This window comes from Gymnodraco acuticeps, unplaced genomic scaffold (genome assembly GCF_902827175.1).
Source record: "Gymnodraco acuticeps unplaced genomic scaffold, fGymAcu1.1, whole genome shotgun sequence".
Taxonomy (NCBI): domain Eukaryota; kingdom Metazoa; phylum Chordata; class Actinopteri; order Perciformes; family Bathydraconidae; genus Gymnodraco; species Gymnodraco acuticeps.
The window spans coordinates 482,197-508,509 of record NW_022991628.1 but is presented as its reverse complement, the minus strand read 5'-3'; the positions used below and the strand labels follow the sequence as shown (position 1 = coordinate 508,509).

The 26,313-nt window shown below is 39.7% G+C and overlaps 1 protein-coding gene across 1 annotated transcript in view; it reads left to right on the top strand.

Annotated features, from left to right (window-relative positions):
• The window catches only part of LOC117534105 (transmembrane protein 132D-like), a 31,218-nt gene extending 8,656 nt beyond the window's left edge, over window positions 1-22,562 (top strand). The window contains exons 3-10 of the mRNA XM_034198155.1: window positions 2,498-2,644; window positions 5,313-5,484; window positions 8,676-8,819; window positions 12,859-13,067; window positions 15,676-15,856; window positions 16,370-16,483; window positions 16,596-16,787; window positions 20,244-22,562. Coding sequence (XP_034054046.1) covers window positions 2,498-2,644; window positions 5,313-5,484; window positions 8,676-8,819; window positions 12,859-13,067; window positions 15,676-15,856; window positions 16,370-16,483; window positions 16,596-16,787; window positions 20,244-21,722 — 2,638 coding nt within the window. The 3' untranslated portion in view covers window positions 21,723-22,562. The remainder of the gene's footprint in view (window positions 1-2,497; window positions 2,645-5,312; window positions 5,485-8,675; window positions 8,820-12,858; window positions 13,068-15,675; window positions 15,857-16,369; window positions 16,484-16,595; window positions 16,788-20,243) is intronic.
• Window positions 22,563-26,313: the final 3,751 nt, after the last annotated feature.

Genomic DNA, 26,313 nt, shown 5'->3' with positions numbered 1-26,313 from the left:
TGCCCAACCCTTAGCATATCAGGTACAAAGTATTGGAGCGCTAGCCAAAAGAAGCACAAGTGTTACACAGTGATGTCATGCACAAAAACCTATATAACACACAACAGGAAAGGTAAAACCCCAAAAAGCATAATAGATCTTTAATTGCCTGCCTGATACATAACCAAATAAATGTTTATATTTATTATATTTCAGTCATTCAAATGGAAAATGTAATATAGAGATTACCCTTTGGCTAAAAGGTTTTTAAACCACAACATTATCTCTGCACAAGTATGTCTTTAGCCAGAGTTTGTTGAATTGTTCGTTTTTCTGTGTGTGTGTGTGTGTGTGTGTGTGTGTGTGATTGCCTGCTGTGTTTTTTGAGTCAAAACAACTCTGTCCTTGACCCTGTCTCAATGGTTATTGATCAGTCTGCTGCTGTTGATTACTAATCAGTGTTTGTAAAAGTGTGTGCTGAACATGAGTGCATGCTTACTGACCCTCATTTGGACGTAGCAGGAATACATTTGATAGGTCCATCTGTTATGTAATTACAAATATTATTCAGCAATCTGATGATAAAAAGGATAAAACTACAGCTTGTTAAAACAGACAGATTGATTTCAGTAAAATTGCAGGTTGCCTCTCTGAATCATTACTGAGCATTTATATGTAAAAAAAGAAGCCTTTCTACAATGTTTTCTAAGTATATTATCTTCCTTTCTATGCTTCACTTTTTGGTTGGTGGTATATTCATTAAATGTATCACTACCAGACCATGAAGTGGGTTGGGTACAGACCCGCTGTTAGAAAGCAGAAAATGGACACCTTGTATAAATCATAAATACTGATGGCAGGAACCAAATTTGTGGGAGACATAATGGAAGTTTTAATGTCTCCTTCCTTGGATCACCATATGGGAAAAGTGACAGTAGTTTAATGGTGTTTTGAATATGTTTATTTAAGCTTTCGTTTTGCTTTCTGATTTGTTCCTCTCACAGCTGCAGTCTACTCATTAACACAGGGATGTTACACTCCATTTCAAGATAGTTTCAGCAAATTTAAACCAGAGGCTTTCACATTCTTGCAGGTCTCCCTTGAAAAAGAGATCTATGATCTCAATGGGACCAATCTGGTTAAATAAAGGTTAAATAAAATTAAAAAATGTAAAAAAAATTCTCCAAACCAAATACAGCACCTTATCAAGGTTGAGGTTTTCTAATTATTCTCACTGTGACAAACTGCAGGATGCTCTTGGAGTTGAATTCTATCTGGAAAGTTTCCAGCACCTCGTTGAATCCCTGCCACAAGGAAATTGGTCTGTTTTGGAAACACACCCCGTAGCATTGTGTCTGTGTGAGTGCAGATTAGTGAATCATTGCATTTTAAACATTGATTAGAGGCAGTTTGCGTCTCATATCACTTTCAAACTTAAATAACTGCTCTATGACCCTGTTCTGTGACATTTGACAATAATAGCAGAGATCTTTGCTTTATAAACACAAAGGCTTGGTGTTTGTTGAACCTCCAGGACTATCTGGTCCATTCACATTATTCATAATAAGTGTTCTCTCCCAGCAGACTCTTATGTGAGTCTGAATCAGAAATATGATTAACTGATTCCCAGTTGCCCCCAGGGCTAATAGGAATAAATACCCCTGCTAATTTTCAGTCTGCTAGCAGCCTGCAACACATCAGTCTGTCTGACTCGGCTTGTTAGACACGACATGAATGAACACACATATACCTTTTTGAATGGCTTTGTGAATACTTGATTCTGATTAGTCTATTTTGACATGGAGTGTTATTTATTTGAAGCCGATCTTCGAGATATTATGTTATTTTGTTTGTGATGAGGATTTCCAGGAACTTAAAACTGTCACTGTCTCGTCCTCAGCTCCCCTGAATGAGAGCAGGGTTTGTTTCTTTGCCTCTTTTTTGCTTAAATCAACGATCGTAATCTTGGCTTTACTTGTCTGTGCAGCACTCTGCAAGATTGTTGATTTACTCTCTGATATGAATGATCTTGTTTGTAATCCGGCTGAGTATGGTTGTGTCTCTGCAGACACAAACAGAACATAATTGATCATATTGTTTGTGGTTATGGGTAAACAGAACAGAAGGGTGCTGAGCCTCTAGCCCTGGGGTGCGCCAATCTTCAATAATAGAGTGGAGTAGTTTTGACCCTATACCAGAACAACTTGGGGTGTGTTTGTGAGGAAGTCCAAAATCAAGCCCAGAATGATATCTTCTCTGCCCGTCTAATTGGGGGATTTTGCTGAATGCTTAGTGGACGTACAACATTCTGATGTAGGTGTTGTGTTTGCAGCTGTACAACTCTTGTTGATATTAAAAGAGTTGGAAAAACATGTAAAATGTCTTCTACAGTAAAAAAAACTCACATATCACCTTGGTTAGTAAATAAGACATGTTGCTAAAAGTGTATGGATAGTAGTGACTAAAATGCACCCTTTGCACTGGCTTGTTTATGTATTGTTTTATGTGTTTACCACAGGGCAACAGGGAAATCGGGCCTGTCATTCAGTGCGGCGCGGCCCAGTGAGTCAGCACTTTGGGACATCATAGTGGAGCCCGGCAGAGGAGCGACTCCCAACACTGTCTCCGTCATCTGCCAGAGGAAAGTTGCTGTCACCGCAAAGAGGTCAGTTTTTTCAGCGCTTACAGGAAAATTAATCATTGGTGGCCTCAGACTGCATCATTAAAGAAAAAGCAATACAACAATTACTTCCACTGTAAAATGTAACTAAATATATAGTATTTCAAGTTCAAGTCAAATACATACAATTGTGTTTATCTACATCTGTTTCAATGATGAAGCACACCAGAAATCTACATTTGAACAAAGGGTTCTAGAAAATAAATACCCTTTTCAATTGGTTTCAAACCATTTATGTGGTCCTCCTTTAAAGACTAACTGACAACATCCCCAGACACATTATTTTTCAATAAAATATAATAATGATCCTGCAGAAACAAAACATTGTGAAACAGCAATGGAAGAAATAAATATAAAACATCATATACTGTATACAGTTGTGATAAAACATTTTTTTTAAATTCCTATTAGTGTTTAGTTTTATTTATTCATTCAGCAATGCTTATGATCTTACCTTACATACGTTTACTTTATTAACCTTAAAAACTGAATTCTTGTTTTATTTTAACTATGTTGAATCACCAGTTTTACTTTCCAAATGGCTTTGAGTTGATGGAAATGAAGTGTAAATGAGAAGTGTAAACAGTGTAAACCGTAGCAGAAAATAAATCAGTTGAAGTGCTTTTACTTAAATGAATATTAATTTCACAGCCCTTTCACTGCCTGATTTACATGACACACACCAGTTGATTACAGCAGTTTTGCCAGATGCTGCTAGTGACACACACCCACAGTCACCTCTGCCCAGCAACCCTCTGCCCACAGACACACAGCACCCGCCGTCCGTCCGACCCACTTATCCGTAATCGTCCATAATCACGGCTACGTTATCCGGGCTTAAGCGCTTGCACGTTCAGAAGGGGAGATTAGGAAGGAGAGATATTCCAAGTTGTGTGTCCCTAGTGCTGAGCTCCCACAAGGACACACACACACACACACCACACACACACAACACACACACACACACACACACACACACACACACACACACACACACACACACACACACACACACACACACACACACCACACACACACACACACACACACACACATCCTCCCACCACTGTGCTTTGAAGTAATGATACGTCCAGGGGTTTACACCCCCCGTTATGCATGGATATCGAGGAAATAGGGGCATAAACCCCTTCTATGTTTCTCTTCCTCGCTCTTACGCACGCTCTCGCAGTATTTTCTGATCCTTTAAAAAATAATCTCAGTCTTCGTCAATTTTTTTAAGAAAATACTTTTTTAGTGTGGAGTTCAGTATGTATACAGTACTTTAAGGTTAAGTTAAGTTAAGTGAGGTCTTTGAAATGACTCAGCGGAAGTTTTCTCTTTTCTGCCAAGCTTCAACATAGTGTGAGTGTAAATATGTATATGTACATAGTTATGACCTTGTCACTTCACATAATTATATGTATTTTTATAATGCAAGTTTATGAACTAGACTCTAGAAGCTGATTGTTTCGCTTTATGCAAAGTGTTGCCTCACTTCAAAGTGTCACAGCCCCATTTACGTTGGGCTCCATTTTCCCTTTGATCTGTTCCTACTGGCAGGTATGCCTATACACTCTTTGCAGCATCAAATAACATCACATGTCATTCATTTGACAAGCCTTTGACCAGAATACTTGGCTCAAGTCTCTGCCAGCTCAGTTAATCTTCCTTCCACATTCTCACCTTATTCTTCTTGAAGCTGATATAAATGAGTCCTCCTGTGTATTGCACTCACTTTGAATTTAAACTCCGGAGTTTGTTTTTCACAAATTTCAAAGTAATTTCTATCTTTTTCGATGAGGGAGGAAAAGTAAATATCTGTTTAAAGAAGCTGCCAATATACGAACAAGAGAGCACACAGCTCATCTCATCTCCTTTTTGCATCGAAGCATATTTGTCTCTTGACACCAAGAAACAAACTATATATTACTCTGGTTATTTACCTGCATCACTTCTAGTAATTTAACAGTAGACTGAACAAAATAATCCTGACACTAATTAAACTTTAGTACTTACAAACATAACGTTCCAATTGAACACCAGTGGAACTTATTTAGTTGAGATTGTGATCAAACTGGAACTATATGTGAGCACAGGGCAGGCTTAGTGTTATTTCCTGTTTTTATCTCTCAATTAAACCCTGTAAAAACTCTTGAAATCCAATTTAGTTACATTTGTATTATTCATTTTTATATAATACACTACAACTGAATTTATAGTACATTTAAAAGACAGTGAACAGCATGGTCTATGTTTACAATACATGCACAGAATATTAGGCTCTAGACACAACCTTTATGAGGAATACCAGGAAAAGTGTTTCAGTTTTCCAACCCAAATTGTAATATCGTTTTTTTAATCAGCTAACAGGTGTTGTTGTTACAGCCTTGCTTCTAGTCTGCTATGACCAGTAACTTATGGCGGCAATTGCTAATTTAAGTAAGCAAACTTTAGATTTTATAACTGACATTACTGACTAATTCCACTGACTAAATGACTTTATTCTTACTGACAGTTGCATGACGTTTTTGCATTGTCAATTTGCCATAATGAGCCATATGCAGCTATGATGGTCGCTGTTCAGCGGAGTTTACAGAGGCTTGCGTTTACTTGTCCAACCGTAATGTGTTTTTCAAATGTTGTCTCTGAACAGGGGTCTTCTGGAAGTCTTGCAACTGGACTTTGTGCCAAAGGATGTTTCAGAGCAGGCAGAGAGTCAGACGATCTCCTGGCGTCTGGAGATGCCAGGAAACCTCAAGGATGTGGGCATAATGCGCATCTACACAACTCAGAGAGACTATGTGGGGCTGGCACCTCTGGTCATGGTGAGGACAATATCTGTATCCATTTATCTACTGTTTAAAATGTGTTTTTAGTCATGCCCCACACCTAGTTACTTGGCTTTGCCATAGGTCGAACATTACGGCAAAGCACAAGAGTGATTCCCAACATCTCACTTTTAAGGAAATTGATAATAATTGCCTTAATCAAACACAGTTTCATGCATTAAACATCCTGATGATATCATTTAATTACAAACAATATGAGTAGACTTCTCAAGGATGCTGAAATCTGGCATGGAGGTCAAGAGTTGGGTTGTCTGTGTGTGTGAATGCATGATCACATGGTTGCATGCAAATACTTCATCGCAGTTATTGCAAATATCCTCCATGTCAAATTATTATAGGTCTGGACTGCAGATTTTGATATGCTTCGGATCACCTGTATGGAAAGGGACATTTTATTTTCTGAACCAGCAGTTTCTTGCAATGGATTACTATTATTTTTGATGCCTAGACTGATTTCATGCTGCTATGCGACGTTTACCTTTTTAAAACAAACTGTAAGCAATGACAATGTATAATAGGTTCATTACTGTCTTCGAAAAGGAGACTCAGAATGCTATTTCATACTGCAATAGCATGAATAAGACATCAACTATATTTAATTATTATTCAATTTATTATTTTGTTAATAGCCAAACATACTGTTATACAACCACCATGAGTAATTGAAGTGTGGTTATTAAAATAAAAACTGCACTACACAAGAAAATGCACATTTACTGTAATACAAAACTGTTACTGAAACAGTTCTGAATTGGTTTGAATCCTACTTAAAGGACAGAAACAACTTTGTTTCTATAGGTAAATACACATCTGAGTTGACAAATATGACATGTGGGGTTCCTCAAGGCTCCATCTTGGGGCCTCTTCTCTTTAACATCTACATGCTACCACTGGCTCAGATAATGAAGAACAACAAAATAAGTTACCATAGCTATGCAGATGACACACAAATTTACGTAACAATTTCACCAGGAGACTATGCTCCAATTCAAACACTGAGTAAGTGCATTGAACAAATCAATGACTGGATGTGTCAGAACTTTCTCCAATTAAACAAAGATAAAACTGAGGTAATGGTTTTTGCAGCCAAGTCAGAACGTATAAAAGTTAGCGCTGAGCTTCAGTGTGCAATGTTCAAAACAACAGATAAAGCCAGAAATCTAGGTGTAGTCATGGACTCTGACCTGAGTTTCAACAGTCACATTAAAACTGTTACTAAATCAGCCTACTATCACCTAAAGAATATATCTAGGATTAAAAGACTAATGTCACAGCAGGATTTGGAAAAACTTGTCCATGCTTTTATCTTCAGTAGACTCGACTACTGCAATGGTGTCTTCACAGGTCTCACTAAAAAATCTATTAGGAAGCTGCAGCTAATTCAGAACGCTGCTGCTCGAGTCCTCACTAACACTAAGAAAGTGGATCACATCACTCCTGTTCTGAAGTCTTTACACTGGCTTCCTGTGTGTCAAAGAATATATTTCAAAATACTGCTGCTGGTTTATAAAGCACTGAATGGTTTAGGCCCAAAATACATTTCTGACCTCCTGCTAAATTATGAACCATCCAGATCTCTCAGGTCTTCAGGGACTGGTCAGCTTTCTGTCCCCAGAGTCAGAACTAAACATGGTAAAGCAGCGTTCAGTTATTATGCTCCAAATATCTGGAACAAACTCCCAGAAACCTGCAGGTCCGCTGCAACTCTTACTACTTTTAAATCCAGGCTGAAGACTTTTCTTTTTGTCGCTGCTTTTAATTGAACTATTCATATCTTAGACTGCACTGTAACTTTTATCCATGTACTTTTTTCTTTTAATGTTTAATTGACAGCACTGTAACTTTTATCCATGTATTTTTTCTTTTAATGTTTATTTTATTAGCTTTTCTTTTTAATGACTGATTTTAAATGCCATTTTCTTAATCTCTTTCATTTTTTGTAAAGCACTTTGAATTGCCTTGCGTTGAAAAGTGCTATATAAATAAACTTGCCTTGCCTTGCCTTGCCTTGCCTTAATAGTGAAGGAAAGGCATGGGGGATGTTGCGTCACAGCAAAGAAGGTTGGGTGTTAGATTTTCTTTCTGCATGTTCTTCTCATGTCCATCTCATTGACATGTAGCCCTCTAAAGAATTTAGCACTTACACTGACTGAATGAACATGTAAATGAAGGAAGTGTAAATATAAGACTGTATTCCCAGAAGAGGCAGATTTAAAACAGAGCTGAACCACTTGAACTGAACCTGATCACTGCCAGACAGATTACTGCGGAAACATCGGAAATGGAGCTCACTCGGTGTGGCGCTGCCAGAACCACAGAGCGATGATATTGCTTTCCGGGTTTGCGCTAACCTTGATCCAGTGGCTTTATGTATGGGTCAGTGTTTCGGTCTGAACTGGAGCATGTCCCTTTTGAATTGCGGTCAGCAGCTGTCAGGCCGACAGAGTTCAGAATGTGAAGCTGCTGGGGAACATCTGCCGAGCGTTTTCTGATCCACAAGCATCAGGAGGGGAAAAAAACCCTGCTGATCAACCAGAGCTCCTTACACACACACACACACACTGCCATCACCTATAATAGATTAAAAATACCTTATCAGAGATCTTGTAAACTGTAAAGTACCAGTCTTGATGTATGAAAAGCTAAGCAGTTGCTAATTGACACATTGACACAGATGTGCACAACAGGGTGGGGAAATCAACGTTTAATAGGTGATTTGTTTTAATCCAGGTGTGTGAGTTTGAGAGAGACAGAACAACATGTATTCTGTTATATAATATCATCACAGAGAGATTTATTTTTAGCACATCTGTCTAGTTTGTGTGTACGCGTTGCATCGTTGTGATTTAAATGAATCGAGTTTGTGAGCCTGCAAGTGTTTTAATCTCTGTTAGTCTTGCTAACACCCTCTGCCTATTATCCCTGCCCCAATACAAATAGTGATGATCGTTAGTGAAAAAGTTTAGATTAGATAGATCAATATTCTTCAGCTTTAAAGGGAGCTAGCATTAACATTAAGATCTAAGACTCCTCTATACTATTGCGTAAGCTGCTGTGGTGTGAAGAAGACAAAGAGGAAGAAGTGTATTACTATTTGACCTTTGCAATTGCCATAAAAAAAAATACACATTTTTCTTTCCTCTATTAATGTCCTCCTTTCTACACAGAAAACTGATATCTTGAATACTGCTAAACTGATGGGTGTAACGGTGTCTGTACCTGTGAAAACTCTGGCAGTTGAGGCTGATGGCTCCGTCACTGATGTGACAAACTACACCAGATGTAGGTCTACAGAGGAGGATGTACTCAAGGTAAGTCATTACAACAAATGCGTTGCTTGTAAATGTCTTCCTTTTTTGTCCGACTATATGTAATAATTCATTTTCCTGTATTCTAACACCACTGGCTGCAAATACGCAAGCTTTCAGTGTTAACAAAAATGAAGCTTTGTTCATTTATCCGCCCTGTGATGTGAGTCCACTCCAAAAAATATTGGGTTTTTCCCATTAGAAAACCTTTCATCAAGTTTCATGAAAATCTAGGATGTAGTTATTCCGTTATAATGCTGACTTGTGTGTAAGCACAGTCAACAGTGTGCATTAATGACTCTAACGAACCTAAAATCACCTATTTCAAGATACAGAAACGTTTGCAGCCTTCTTTACCCTCATATTAAATTCCAGTGTAATTTGTATATATTATCCAGGACCTAATGCACATACAAAACATTATTTATACAGGTCTCTAACTCCAAAACATCCGCTGTCACTTTGCCATCATACTCAACTCGCCAGCTCCAGCCTGTGTGTGTGTGTGTGTGTGTGTCAAAACATGGTGGATAAAAGCAGCTCTTCCATATGGCATTACAGACTGAGCTGCATGATCCTAGCACTCAGTCCATAAGCACAGTGGTTTGACCTTTGTGTAATGGATCCATGTTACTGGAACAGTAGGAGCAGAAAGAGAGAATAGGAGAGAGACACAGAACAGAATACCAGAAAAGAAGAAAAAAGGAGTTATGTTATTTTTCATTAGCTGACACGGAAGCTACTGGCTTTGTAAGTTTGAGTCGATGTGCTTACAGTAACTGTGTACGCTTAGGAGAGTGGGAAAGAGCCAAAAAGAGGGACCTTGTGGTTGTAATGATTTTCTGTATCAGTAGAGGAACTTAATCCAGTTATTATTGTGTCTCTGAATGGTCTCTTTTGCTTCCTACTGTCTCTGACCCCTTTTTAAAGTACTGCCAGGTGAAGGGAAAGCTTGAAAACAAAAACCTTATCATCTATACAGTATAACTTCCACAAGGGTGACTGTATTCACACACAGCACACAAACTGTTTGATTTAGCCAACATAAGATTGGTCGTCTTTCTGTGCCATAAACAAGTTTGTGAAATGTTTTGTGGTTTCCAGTTTGATAATTATTGGCCTTTGATCAGTAGCGTGGCGTGGGGAAACAATTAGGGGAAGCCAATAATACGTCCTTTCTTTTGGGTCGGGGGTGTGGTGGTCAATGTAATAACGTAACCAGATGAGTGATTACAGCACCCGGTATCATTTTACACACATTTGTAGATGCAGGACTTACACACGCCTGTTATCTAACCGACAGGTCCGCACGCACTCTCCAGCCCAAACTCTAATAAGCATTCATTCACAAACTAAATCAGGAGACCTTTATTTAACGTTTTACGTCCCATTCGCTCCTTTTTTCCTCGCTGTACACAGCTCCAGTTTGGGCATCGGCCTGTCATCAGATTGTATCTGTTGTTGCTGCTGCTGTAGCGGAAGTTTAGTACAATTATTTTTGATGAAATACTCAAAATCTCCACCCTCCATAATTGCACTTGCTTCAGTTGCTTGCTACTTTCTAATGGCGGTGAGAGTGGTGCAGTGGCGCTATCTATCTTCTATCGATTAGATTTATGATTCGAAAATGATAAAAGTAGGGTAGACATGTGGATATTATCCGACTGAACAAAACGTGCATTTATCTAACTGGTTCGTTTTCCACTGACCTTATTTCGAGCTATTTTCCTAAATTCTATGGAGAAATCTCATTGCTTTCTGTCGAGGGAAACCGAGCGCAGCTTACTTCCGGGTTTTAGGGTGCGTCACTGCAACATTAAGTTGATGCGATTTGATTGGATTGTGAGGCAAGGGAAGCCAGCCGCCTCTGGCTTCCCTTGGCATGGCCCTGACCAATCACAGGTTGGCAGGGGCATCACCTGAGCCTCATCTGATTGGTCAATCCCTCCATTTTTTTCCACCAAGGGAAGCCAGATTCGGCTGGCCTCCTCTCGCAACAGTGAGTGCAATCTACTGTTTCACCATAACATCTAGAGGGGCGCTGTTTCACTCTTTGTAAAATACTCAATGAGAATGGGGGAGAGACGGGCCGGCAGCAACACACAGCAAAGGAGAATTATCGAAACAAAACAAAGTGTTTTTATTTATTTATTTAAATTATAACTACAATCCGAAAAAACAGGGGAAGCCTGGCTTCCCTTGGCCTCCGGGAGAAAACGCCACTGCCTTTGATGACAGTTGAACATACATTTAACAGGTAGCCATCTGTTGAAACTGAAAACAGGCAACTCTTGTTAATGCGTTTAAAATCCACCCTACTTTAGCTCTGATTTGGTCTCCACCATCTCCAAATCTGTCTCTTTGGAAGCTAAATGCTTCACCATGTCCATAGGCTAGCTAGTAATTATGTGAGTTAGCTATTAGTTTTCTTCCTAGAAACACCTGCCAAAAGAAATCAAATCAAAGTTTCATTGATAAAGGGATGGCAGAGTTGGGTCTCTTACTTGAACTATACTCATTTTCAATTGACCCACATTTGATTAATAAATGGTTTACCTTTAACTGCAAATGATCAATACTTAAAACTATATTGACTTTGAACATATTATACTTGAGCTCTTGAATACTACTCGTAATAGATTCACTTATTTTATGCTTTTACAATGTGTATGTATATTTGTGAAAATGTCTATGGTTTGTTCATGCTTATATAATGCATTGAGCATAGGTCTTGCTTCAAAAAGATATCTTGATCTCTATGAGATTACTTCTTCAAATAAAATAAAAGATAGATGCATTGTCATGGAAATTATAAATGCATATTGAGTTAAAAAGTATTCACTGTGCTTCTGCTCTCATATATATATTTTTTAACTTTGACAAAAAGGGACACCGACGTGATGTTTACTATAATGGGTGTATGATTAAAGTTTCATAAGTCTGCTCATGGATTTCTATAATGAAGAGAAATTAATAGAAAACTATAGCTTGGAAAGTAAAACATTCTGAAATGTTGAAACTGGGCAGGATGATTTGCAAAATGTGTAAGTTCTGGTATTTTAAGATGCATTATTTTTTAGGCCTACAACAGATCATGTGGAAAGGAGGCTGATTATTTAAAAATAAGAATTCAAATTTCAAGTTATAGAATCGCCTTTAAAGTTTTTGATTGTGTTGATGTCTATCAACATGTGTCATTATTTTGCTAAAATCCAACAAACACATGATGTAGGTGCTTATATAGTTTATTTGTTGTCCATTATCCCATCTACAGTATATGTAGTTGCATTGTAGAGTCCTAACACACATCAGAGAGTTTGTTTTGGACCTGTGGCATGATGGGAAAATGTCTTCACAGTTGACTTACCTTAGACGTCATTCCTCCCTCCGGACGTCATTCCTCCCTCCGCTTTTTCCTCACTTTTTACGCCTCCCCCTTTATACCACCCCCTCTCCAGTGCTCTACTCTCTAGTCTAGTGCCCTCCAATTACCGCTGTGGAGCCACTGGTTTGCTAAGATAAGTGAGTCTGCAGTGGAGATAGGCCTCCAATCTTAAATAAAACACACCAACTGCTGTGTTTCACCTCATTGCCCTCACTGGTGGGGAAATGCAATGCTCCCTCCTACCGTACTGCACTACAGGAACAGTCGTAAGGTTGACCTAATTTATATTCCGTAAAGGTTTCATGGAGACCAAGGTTGTGAGTTTACATGACATAAACAGAAACATTGTGTGGTTCCCCGGCCAGACTTTGGAAGTCGTTCGAAATTGATAAAATATTTGTGGTTGTGTGGTTTCAGCTTATTTGTATTGGTGCCTCTCCTCTCTGTCAGTTGTTAAAACTTTCTTATTTATTTTCCATGGGGCCATACATAGAAAAAACCTTGCTGGTGCTATCAAGAAAAGTTTAATCCAAATCACAGCACAGTCCTACCTCTAGTCCAGTGATTCTAAAGTAATTCTGAACTTTTTAAATGTTCTGGCCAGATACGGCCGAGCCATATATTCACCTTTTTTCTTTTCTTCTCTCCATTTTCCAGGTGTCAGAGCGATGTGATTACGTTTATGTAAATGGAAATGAAACACGAGGGAAGAGCAGGGTAGTGCTGGACTTCACCTACGGTTTCCTGAGTGCTCAGCTGGAGCTGAGTGTATGGATTCCCCGCCTGCCTTTGCTAATCGATGTGGCCGACCCCAAGCTCAGCCAGATCAAAGGCTGGAGAGTCCCTGTTACTTCTGGCAACAGGAGGTAAGGCCCATCACTTGCATTGCTATACACATGTGGTTGCTATCAGTGGCGGTTCTAGACTAATTTGACTGGGGGGGGGGGGGGGGGGGGGGCAGGCTGGAGCCAGTTATTTCATGAGAGGGGCACAATAATAGCGGGTTAAAAAGACAAAGACAGTATAAAGTAATTGTGTAAAATAAACATAAAATACAGTAACTGGTATTTGTTTTTGTAAAGGTATTTGTTTCAGTAAATTTAAGTTACAGTCCTTTGTTTCAGTAGTTTTTTTCATTCAGAGTATTTGTTTTAGTAACTTTAAGTGACAATGTAATTAAAAAACATAAACAGTATTTGCTTTTATAAGGTAATGAACAGTTAGATCTCCACTGTACATCCGGGTCTCTGATTTGATTTAGTTCCAATAAATCGTAATATTGTAACCTTTTTTTTGGAGGGGGGCCACAGGGGGGTCCCTGGTCAGTGTTACGGGGGCACTGGCCCCTGTTGGCCACTCCTAGAACCGCCCCTGGTTGCTATAGTCCCTTTATCTTGATTCTGAGTGGGCCAGTACAGTAGAGATGCAGTAATTTGGGTAAAAGTGCTAAATGTAAGAATTTTCTGAAATAAATAATAGGATGAACCTTTTTGTGTATTGTTTTACTGTAGCAAGAAACCCTATTGTGATTCTGTGAAGTTGATTATAATCAGTTGTGTTGACTTGATAATTCAGCGGTATTGTCATTTTTGAGTCTGCCGTTAGTGGGGATATTAAAATGGATTATAGCATACTGAGAGGTGTGTTTCTAATATCAGCCTACTGCAAATACAGGCCATCATAAAAGCATAACATTTGTGTTAGGTGCATTAGTGGGTAGGACACAGTAGATGTAACACAGTTGCCCTAGAGACAAAGGTTAGTTGATTTTTCACTCGATACTTACAGTAAAGTCATTACTCTTCACTCAATACTAATGATGATGGCTGACTGATGGGCTGTTAGTTCTCTTCAGGGTAAAAACCCTTTGAGGCTTTGATTTCCCAAAACATTCAATACCCACAAATGGATAGTAGGTCATAAATGGGAAACTCCTATGGTGATTGTAATGACGAGTCTCAGCTCATGTTAGGGATGAATTGTATATGCCATGCATGCTAAAGAGTAGCTGTCCAATTGTAGCATCAGAACTGACTGGTAATACACTTTGGGCTTCATAAACAAAACAGTAATACTGTTAACTTACTGTTAACATACTGTAGATTCATGAAAGATTCTCACCCCTGCTTTGTTTTGTCATTCTTTTCTTTATACATCAGATTGTGATTATGATTCACACTAAAACCCTATTGATTTAAAATAGAATATTAAATTTAAAAAAAAATCAGTTAACACTCCATCTTTAAATAATACTGATATTAATGTTGTATTTGTTGGCATTGATTAGCTACCTGGCAAGCCAATAGAAGGCATAAAGACTAAAGGTTAATCAAAGAACAAATAGAAAAGTTGAATTACTATGCCAAATAAACTAAACTTTGGGAAATCAGTTAGTCAGTAAGTACAAACATGCAATTAAACAATGAACTATGAATGCTGATATTTTTTTAAACTCAAAATGCAGATTAAACTTTAAATAAGTACCGTTTATTCTATGCAGGTGGAAGCCTAGAAGCATTTCTAACCACTATGAGTTTAGACTCAATCATTAAGGGGAGATTACATTTGCCGTGTGGTGTTGAGTCACACTTATTTAATTCAAGCAGCATCTCCATCACATTTTAAGTTCTGACCTAAGGCTATATAATAATGAAGTTTATTTGGACTGTAGCTCCTGACACTAGCGCTGTGCCTGCAGTGTAAAAGCATAGCCACCAGCCCCGCAGCACACCTGTGGTGTGGTGCATGGCGCACCAGCTGAGTTTACGATAATTATACAGAATGATCATTGCTGAGGGGGTCGAGGATAGTTCACAGCTTAACCTCTATCGCGCACAAACAAACCAGCCAGCCGTGGGATCCTGGTTAATTTAACTTAAATTCATTTAGAAGGAAAGGTCAGTCCGCAAATGTGTTGTCCCTTGTATGGCATCAACAAACACTGCTGGTCTCCAGTATTTTGTTTATGAGCCTGTGTTCTCTCTGCTGGCTAGAAAACACAATTTAAGAGTTCACATCACATATTCACTGCAACTTATTGAATGTCATGTTTGTTACTTAGAATAAATGAACACATTTTTGTGAAATATCGGAATAACTTAAATGTAATGTCGGCCGGCGTTTAGCTTAGCTTAGCATAAAGACAGAGGAGATAGCCATTCTGAAAAATCCCTTTAAAACCACATCTTGTTGTTGTTTCCTTTCTGTTGTTGTTTTATTTGAAAAGGAAATATAACATTTACTTTTGTGAGCTTTATTCTGACTGTAATAACCTGTTATCATGTCGCCCTCTTCTTGCAGTCTTTATGCTAAGCTAAGATAACTGCTTTTGATGCCTTCATATTTACAACACAGGTCTGAACATAATTCAGACCTTATTCTCTAACTTTTGGAAACAGAACTAAAGTTTTCTTAACATATATTTTAGAAATAAAGTCGGCGACTAATTGTGTCTGATTCCCCTTTGTGTGTCAGGTCGACATGGGACAGCGAGGAAGAGGAGGACGTGAGGAAGGGCAGGGGTTGCATGCTGCAGTACCAGCACTCTAGGCTCACGGTGCTAACACCATTTATAGCCCAGGCTGACGCTGAGGCGCCGTCTGACCCGCTAACGGGGGCGGAGCCTGTGGAGTACTTCATGGGTCCTGATTGGCAGGTAAAAAAGTATACATTCATATTTGTATATCAAGTACTAGGAGTATAAGTATTAACATTAGGTTATACTTAAAGTATCACAACTCAATGTAGTAATTATACAGAATATCTTGTTTTATTGAATTTTGATTATTGATTCACTAATGTTTGCATTGCATCAATATGATCTATTGTGGGTATTTTGTCAGTTAAATATCTTGTGAATCAATAAAGTCTTCTTAATGTACAGTAAAATATCACAATATTTAAAATGGTCATTACTCTGAGTCTGGTAAGGAACTTACCTTTTCATACAAATGTGATGGAGTAAAAAGTAAAACCTCTGAGATGTTGTGGAGTTTAAGAATAGAGTAACGGAAAATGGAAATATTTAGTATTTTAAAACTCAACTTAAGTTCAGTTCTTGAGTACATTTATAAATAGATTACATTTTTCCAAAAGTTGAAACAAATCATCACATTATTGCAGTAGCTTTATAAGGATTTAATACAATCAACATTTTCTCTGTTTTTAGGTGGATGTGACCAATATTGTGCGCTCATTTCTAAAAGTGTCAGATCCTGAAGTAGCCAGAGTGCAGGATGGGGTGGTCCTCCAGGGACGGGCTGTGGGCACTACTACTGTTCAGGTAAGCCATTGCGTGTGTTTGTGTATGTGTGTATGTCAGACGGGTTTTAGCAGGTGCTAGGCATGCTGTTGTGCTTCCATCTGAAAGTTGCACGAGGTTTTCCTCGTTGCAGGTGCTGTCCCCTCTGACCTGGTCCGTGCTGGCTGAGAGGAGCATCAGTGTGGTGGACGATAAAGTGAGTGTGACGGAGTTGGGGGTGCAGTTGGTTTCTGGACTTTCGCTGTCCCTGCAGCTCAGCCCAGGGAGCAATGGGGCCATCGTCGCCACGGCAACCACACGGGAGATGATCACGCAGCTCGAACAGGTAAGCAACTGGAAAATTATAACACAGCATAGAAAGGGTTTGGATTCGCTTAGCTTCTCTCGATTCTGCTTTTCTCTTTTTATTGCTATTAGTTTTACAGATTCTCGTTTTAGACACTTTTTCTTTTACAAAATGATTAAAAAAAATAAGGATGGTAACACGCTGTAAAATGTATTTAAAGATATATGAGACCTCATATGTCTTGAATGGAAAGAACACTGACCGATGCCCACGTTCTTTTAATCACTCACTCTCCTTTGTAACTCACATCTTTTGAAACTGTCAGTGTCTCCCCCATAGACAAGGTTTCATCAGAGGGCTTACATAAGAGCAGAAACACACATGCAGAATTCAGATTGCTATAGGCTGCAATTAAATATCAAAGGTGAGAGCCCGTAATGTGTTTTTTTCTGCATTTACTCTCAACATGTAATTATTTATTGGCTTTGCAACAAGTAAGCTATTTCCCTCTTTAGCAGTGAGCTGCTAAAATTGCAGCTCTGCTTTTGCCAATGTGTGCAAAGTCTTAAAACATCCCTTTTTTCTTGTTCTTTTAAAGTGTGGGCATTTAACGAGCAAGGCCCCAGGAATTCATTCCAATGACAATTTTCTCCTTTTATTACCAGCGTAGAATCACTCACAGATGCATGTGCAATAAAGGAACAGCATGAATCCTTACAGACTTGCGTTTAAAGACTTACAAAAAATATGTGTAATGTGTATTTGTAAAGCGCTTTGAGCATCTGGAAAAGCGCTATAATAAATGTAAGGAATTATTATTATTATTATTACATGTCCTTGCACTGTGAACAGATTGGGAAACTTTTTTTTGTTTTGATGCTCTATGATATCGCATGTAAATCAAACCTTGTTCACAAGACTTGGGTATTAATCCTAGTGCTTGGATTCAGGAATCAGCATTTCATAATAGTTTGGCTTATGGTAAGGAAATCACCAACATTGCAGGTGTAGTTAACTGTGATTGTCTGATTAATTGATACATTGATGTAATTAGATTTGACCACAAATCTACTTGGTTGTATGCCTGTTCAGAATGTATAGCAGTAGCTGTGACCAGCAGGGAGACAACTTGCTTGCATCACACTTTATTTAGGCAGCAGTAATTGAACTACAACTACATAAAGTGATTAGCAAGACATCTGTGGAGACAGAGCTGTTGACAACATTTAACATTTAATTTGATACATCCGGATAAAGTGTTTCCTAGAAGGTGATCGTGTCATGGGAGGAATCAAAAGTTGTGAATAGAAACGTAAAGGATAGAAGACGCATTATGACTTTTACAGGTACATTTTGTTATCTCATATCGGCAATTTAAGTAGTACCGATATCTGTTGAAGTAATAGAGTATTTAAAAGACACTTATCCTTGTAGGGTCCACAAAGGAGTCCTGACTTGAAACTTTACATGAAATGAGGGTGATGATCATTTTCATCCTCTAACACAGGGGTGCCCAATACCTTGATCGCAAAGGTAGTGTGGGTAGATCGCATGGCATTGAAAAAAAAAGTTAGCCTATCATCCATCCTTACTATGGCATACAGGTAAGCCAGTCTGAGATCTCATCTTTTCTAACATGCAGTTCACCACGCTTGCACGGTCAACCGCGCCAGCTGCAAATCACTGGCGAGCTGATGACCTAGTTACCCTTACAATTTATACAATTCTACTAAAGAAAGGGTATCAAATTGTACTGAGTTGTATTGTGCCATACGGGTTCATGCAGTTATGCAAGGTACACCAACATACTCAGTATATATATAAATAAATATATGTTTAGCATTTTTAATCTAGGTAGATCATTTTGACTTGGTCATTTTAAATGTATCTCCCAAGCTGAAAAAGTGTGGACACCCCTGCTCTAACAGTTACTGCTATTTATCAATCAAAGAGGAACTGCAACAGTGGAAAACAAACAGTGTGGGAGAGAAACCCAAGCTTTTACATGCAGAAAAAAAACATATAACACACTATAGGAAAGATAACTCACAAAAAGCATAATAAGGCCCCTTTAAAACATTGTTGGCGCATTGAGCCCCACGTTCCCATTGTGGGATTGATTTAGAAATGATATTCAAGAGAAAGCAGTCATCTCTAAGGCTGATAACTCCAACATTGGGAAACATGCACAAAAACAAATCAAGCTTGATAAATAGCACAACAGGTAAGAAATAAAAATGTCTGAGATTTTGATCTGAACAGATAGTGTTATTCAGTTTGGTACCCCCTAAACATTGGAAAATCGAACAATCTGTAGGTGGGATGTGGCAGTTATCAGCATTGTTAGATATACAATGTCATTTAATTGTGAAAGCACTGCAGGATCAGAACATGTTTTTCAAATGCTTTAAACCCACATTTGAAGGACCACAATCTGATTTAAAAAAGTCCTATTTTCAGTGGAAACCACATCACACTATTTCACATTTATTTAAGTTTTCTCCAGTGAGGATATTGCTGCAGACCACAAACAATATCATTCAAAACAACTTCATTCTAAACCCTGTCAGGGGCGGCTTAAAATCACACTTTCTATGGTAAATAGTGTGGTATTAACGTATCCTAAATATATATTTTCCTCCAAAGACATAATGGGCTCCTACAGATAAGATTTTAATTATATAAATTGCCACGGCAGAACAGATTTGCGCAAAACCATCACCTTAAGGGTGTAATAATATTTGTGTTTTCTCTCTGCCTCTCAGAATGTGAACTCATTGAGACCACCATCTGCAGTAACCATGCTGTGTGAGAGAGCGGAAGAGGCAGACAGGGTGCACAGATGATCATTTAAAAAGCTCACTCGCACATTTAGCCATGGCATCCTGCCCACATCAAACCAGCCTCCCGACACGGGGCAGCAATTAGCGGTTCCATATCTGTTGTAGCGACAGCTCAATTTACCTACAGCGCACTGTTGCTGTGGCTGGTCGGCCCCTGTCAATAACAAACTGTTGGAACCATGCCAGTACAGATGACCAACCAATTGTGTCTGTGGTGGCAAGCTGTTAATGCTCTGCTCAGGATGATTCATTATGTACTCAAACCCAAAATATAGGTTAGGTCTGTGGTACCCCAGTGTTTCACATCAGCCACAGGAAATAGGTCATTGTGTATTCATGTGATTGGATCGGCTCTTAACACGACCCCTTTTGCTGTAATTTTTGTTCTTGTTAAAATTGCTTTCATTACAACCACTTTGGTTAATTGTATGCCATACTCTGACTTCATTAGACTATAGTCTATGGAACAATAGCACCCTACTGAGTGTAATCATAAAGAGATTAGCATAAGCAATTTAGTGCTATTAACAATCATGTGAATATAGCACTCACGGAAAGCAGAGAGGAGAATATTGATTTGTTGACCTGCTTTTGTACATATGAACTGTATTGCTCAGTTATCATTATCGTTTTTTCTTTTTTTCTTTCTCAGGAAGCAGTGGTTAGCTGTTGGGTTCAGTTCAGCGATGGGGCAGTGACACCACTGGAGCTTTTTGACCGCAGTATCTACTCTCTGACTGTCTCTACCCCAGATGAGAAGGTTGCCACGGTGCGCCGAACCCAGCAGTCCACATTCATAGTAATGCAAGGTGAAGGGAAAAGCCAGGGGGCGCTAGTGAGAGTGGAGCTGAGGATCTGCGAGGAATGCCAGAAGTCCAAAAGGAAGGGCAAGTTGGCGGTGGGCACCGGTCTACTCAGGATCAACCTCCAGAGTAGCAGCAGAGTGTCAGGAGGAGAAGGTGGTGGTGGTGGCGGCAATGACAGATTGACAGATCTTGATGGCGGTGCATTAGAATTGGTAGGTGATCCCAAAACAACCAAGCGTGTGGTCGCCGATGTGGATAACTGGTTATACAGAAGCACACCCCCTGCCCAGAAAGAGACCACCACAGCAGAACCCACCACCTCAACCACAGTTTCAACAAGAGCTATTGTGCGGCCTGTCTTTAGAGTTAGAAACACAACCAGAGCTACAAGAGGTACCACAACCACTGCTATTCCCACAACAACGGCAAATACCAGCACAATGAGTTTCAATACACTGCTGAGCACTGCCATACCCCTATATACAACAGTGGGGTTAGTAAGTAAAGGTGAAGAGCAGAAAAGAAGCTTTGGAAACATGATTGACAACCCCAATTCAACCCCTAACAAAGACATCCGTAAAGCAGAAGTGACGCCAAAGAAGCAAACTCCGAAGGTTATTGAGAGTGACCTCATTAGGACATTCAGAGCCTTGTCGCAGATTGAAATCGGCATGTATGCCTTGGTGGGTCTGGCCTGTGTAGCTATTTTGGCCTTTTTGGTCAACTGTCTTTCGTATAACCTTTGTTTCCGGAATAAAAAGACCGCAATGAAGGCAGCCCCGGCACCCATAGGGGACCCAAAGGATCACAAGCACGACTGGGTGTGGCTGGGCAACGATGGCCACCCCGCTCCAGGTATTCAGGCTCAAGTGTCCACGCTAAAACGCGAGGCTCACCGCTCTCTGGAATCTCGTCACTCCGTAGACTCCATCGGCCCCCACGGCCTTGAGGTCGCCCTGCCCACAGTGAGCGGCCCCTCTGTTCCCGAAAGAACTGCCACTCTGGGCCGCAGCAGGAACAGCTCCCAGCAGCAGCATTTTCAGGGAATTGCAATTGACCCCATGGCGAACCGTTCAGCCACCTTGCTGGCCAGGCCACACCGAAGCGAGCCACTTCATTCCCCCACCAGTAAGAGGAACCAGGTCCAGTTCACCACCTTCACAACGCTGGACGTCAAGCACTTGGCTGCACTGAAGAAGAATGGGGTGGACTTGAACTGGGCTAACCAGCAGGCCCTGCAGCTACAGCAGGCCCACGCTGAGCCACAGTCACCTCTACCTGACATGCCGTGGCCTGTGGTCAAACCTATAGGAGAGCCCAAGTGAGTTTATTGGGGTATTGTTATGTGAGTGAAAAACAAGAAGAAAATAATAGTATTCATACACAGCAAGTCCTGTTGTAGAAAGAAGCTGGCTCTTGTTTTGATAAAAGATAAGTCCCTTTATAGGATGTATTTATTGAGATTAGATAAAGGACTTTTTATATGAAAATACATGCTGATGGAAAGCCTCTTAATACATTGTGCAATGGTGACCCCATGAAGAAATTGCAATATTCTTGTATTTGAAAAGGATGCACTCTGCAAATCTGATGTTGTAAATATAAATATATCTATACTATTTCTTATTTTTACTTTTGTAACTCATAACAAATGCATTTTCATCTCCTACTACTTTTGTACAATTATGTTGCCGCTATAGAAACAGCTCCAGATATTGCAACTTGTTCGGGTGAATGCAGTACGGGAGGGATTATTTCTTGCAATTCTATTATTTTCCAGCCTTTGTAATTTTCTCTTTAGATTCCTCAGGGGAATACCTGAAGAGTTTGTGCAATTTGTCAGAGAATGCAACGTTTGTCAAGTTATTTTGAGAAATATGCACGGGAGTCTTCACTGGATATTTATTTAAATCTAATGCAACCTATGCAAATACAGTCTGTGCAGAGTTTAAAGTGGACATAGTTTCTGAATTTCTTTAACAAACTTACCTTTGGTTTTAAGTTTCTCCTGGGGGCTGCTTCTACAATTTGTAAAAAATTATAATCTTTGTCTCTCGACACAGAGCAATACATATGCAACTGTAAGATTTTTCATGTGTAAATGCAAATGACGATGCCTTTTTCCAAATGTAACATCCTCTTATTTTTAAACCAAAATGTGATGTGATCCTATGAGACCCTGTCAATAAAGAACAAATGGTTATAGTTGAAATTAAATGAAGCTCAGCGCAAGTTCTTTCAGGAAGGGTATATACATTCACTCCGCAGCTGCATATAATCAGCTCATCACAGGCGTTGTCTATAACCTATTACATTCACCTCATTTTCCAGCAGCCAATCACTGTGCTGCAGCCAAACTTTAAAATGGTTCTCCTCTCTCCTGCAGTCAGCTGTGATTTTAGGTTTTCATGCTGCCGACCACCTCATGCACCTCATGCTCCCCATCCACCTCCTTTCATCACATCCAGTGCCAGGAGAGTTAATCCAAAGACCTCATCCCATCTCCTCATCAAATCCAGATCTTCAGCATCATCACCAGTGTCTAGACCCCGGGGGGGGGGGGGGGGGTTCCCTATAGGCTCACGGCTGCATTTCCCCCTTTAGATATACGATTTCAGGATTGGGGTCTAATCCCCAAATACTTAACATGTATCATATGACATGTGTCAATAAATGTTCTTTAAACAAAAATGAAGTCTCTCCTGATTGAAATGACCTACGATTGTTGTCTATAAAGCTTTAAACATAGTAAAGTATCATTCATGGAAAAGCACAGTGAATGGTTTGGATTATAGGCTAAAGCTCTGCTATGAATCAGTGGGATTTGATTATTTTTAATCACCATTGAACGTGACTTATGTCTGATGTCATTCAGGGAATTTGATGTATTTGATGTGCCTGCCAATATTGGGATTCTTTGCTGTAAAACAAAATAACAGTTACACAGAGAGCAAACGATGGGAAAGAGAAAAATGACTCTTGTTGTGTGTATTGTGACAGTGTCCCCAAAGATTTACAGGTATTTTATCAATGGTGGAGGCTTCACATGATAACTCATGGCTCATTTGTCTCTTTTTTCTCCGTCCCCCTTCCTGTGTCTCAGAGGTGCACTGCTACACTTTTCAAAACTACATTCTCTGAGCTGTGAAGCATAAACAGCATCCCCAGCTTTAAGAATAATCTGATGCCCTGCACCTCAGGAATTGGCAGTTGTGGATGTGACAGCAAACCTTGTCTCTCCCTGCTGCACAACAGCATCGGGTGGATTTAAAGTGTTGATAAAAGCAATTTTAATAACTTTCTCCCAAATGCTCTACCTACAGGCCCAGCCTCTTTGTATGTGTATAAACTCTCTTTGCTTTCCAGTCGATTTATCTGTCCAGCAGCAGTAGGAAAAGTAAACAAACTCGCCTTTGAGATAAGCATTGATTCAAAGCTGTCTCTGCATTGCATCGTGGCCCGGCATCTTTGATTTGACCAGCTGTATCATACAAGATGAAGAATTCAAAACTCAAAAGTTTAGACAGTAATAATGTACATGTAAAAGCAACACAGATGGTATCACAACAAGAGAGGAACACAATATGTGCTTTAAATGAACTTCTGTTGCTTTTTTGATTTCAAAGACAGTCTTTATAACTCTGAACAACATTCAAACTATTCTCGGTGCGTGTGATATAGCACCATAGTCCCCTGTTGATATGATTACATACATTTGTGTGTTCAGCATACTGTAGATGTGGTGACATATTGAGGTTGCTTTCCATAATTATAATGAATGAGCCGGAGGAAGTATGTAGATGTTTAACAGAATAGGACCTGGAATATAACTGAACTGAAATTCTGCCAGCATCAGTGTTTAAATGGATGTCATTGAAGACTTTAACAAGTCTAAATGCTGAGGTGTGGTCGAAATGACATAACAATTGCTAAGTGCCAAGTTATTCAGCTTTTGAAAAAAGATTGCATTGTAATTGATTGTGCAAAATGGGAGGTTCTGTAAAGGCAAATGAGGGTTCATTAGTTATATGTCGAGATTGTTCTTTATTTAGAAAGACTTGATGCCTGCAGTGTTCAGAGCCTGTGAGAAGACAGCTGACAGAATGTTTACAATTTGTTGAAGTTCTAATTGCATGCAATATTAAGCATTATTTAACAGCCTGTTGGCAGCGTTTCAGATGTTGTATAAAGTCATGTCCTATTCATGTTTGATTGGATGGAATTGTGCCATGCTATTTGAATTAATTTTATTCGGACATGGGGACCACACATTTCCTGTAACTGATATGGAGGCACTGACTGCTTGTCTGATATTCTGATTTGTTTCAGTGATGAGCGAGGCAAGGCTCTGGTGGATAGAAATTCAGAGGCTACTGACACAAGGTTTTAAGTCAGTTGAACATACCAAACAAGGCACATTCTTTATTATTGTTTGAATAAAAAAATACTTCAATACAGGTTGAAAAACATAGCAGTAGGGAATACTTTGCATATAATGAAGTATGCAAATCATATCGTGTGTTTGTCTTGCAAACAACAAGATAGGAGTAGAGTCCCACAGTATCATTACAGCAGCATCTCTAATCTGGAGCATCAGCTTCCCTATTGACAGATTTAAGGGATTGGGGTCATTGTGTTGGAGGATTAGAGTGCATTAGTGGACCCTCTCCATGGCATACTCTTCGTAATGTAGGCCGAAAGAGACAAGGTCACTTCTTGCATAAGGCTGCTTTCAGAGGTTGGACACTAACTGGTCACAGAGGTAGACAGGTGTTTGTGGGTAGGTGTATCTGCAAATGGATAAACTCAGTTGTGAAAATGTGCAATAGTTGAGATGCTATATATACACTGAACAAAAATATAAATGCAACACTTTTGTTTTTGCTCCCATTTTTCATGAGATGAACTCAAAGATCTAAAACATTTTCTAATAACCATTTCTCTCAAATATTGTTCACAAATCTGAAAAAAATCTGTGATAGTGAGCACTTCTCCTTTGCCGAGATAATGCATCCCACCTCACAGGTGTGGTATATCAAGATGCTGATTAGACATCATGATTATTGCACAGGTGTGCCTTAGGCTGGCCACAATAAAAGGCCACTCTAAAATGTTCAGTTTTATCACACAGCACAATGCCACAGATGTCGCAAGTTTTGAGGGAGCGTGCAATTGGCATGCTGACAGCAGGAATGTCCACCAGAGCTGTTGCCCGTGAATTTAATGTTCATTTCTCTACCATAAGCCGTCTCCAAAGGCATTTCAGAGAATTTGGCAGTACATCCAACCGGCCTCACAACCGCAGACCACGTGTAACCACACCAGCCCAGGACCTCCACATCCAGCATGTTCACCTCCAAGATCGTCTGAGACCAGCCACTCGGACAGCTGCTGCAACAATCGGTTTGCATAACCAAAGAATTTCTGCACAAACTGTCAGAAAACCGTCTCAGGGAAGCTCATCTGCATGCTCGTCGTCCTCATTGGGGTCCTGACCTGACTCCGGTTCGTCGTCGTAACCGACTTGAGTGGGCAAATGCTCCCATTCGATGGCGTCTGGCACGTTGGAGAGGTGTTCTCTTCACGGATGAATCCCGGTTTTCACTGTTCAGGGCAGATGGCAGACAGCGTGTGTGGCGTCGTGTGGGTGAGCGGTTTTCTGATGTCAATGTTGTGAATCGAGTGGCCCATGGTGGTGGTGGGGTTATGGTATGGGCAGGCGTATGTTATGGACGACGAACACAGGTGCATTTTATTGATGGCATTGTGAATGCACAGAGATACCGTGACGAGATCCTGAGGCCCATTGTTGTGCGATTCATCCACGACCATCACCTCATGTTGCAGCATGATAATGCACGGCCCCATGTTGCAAGGATCTGTACACAATTCCTGGAGGCTGAAAACATCCCAGTT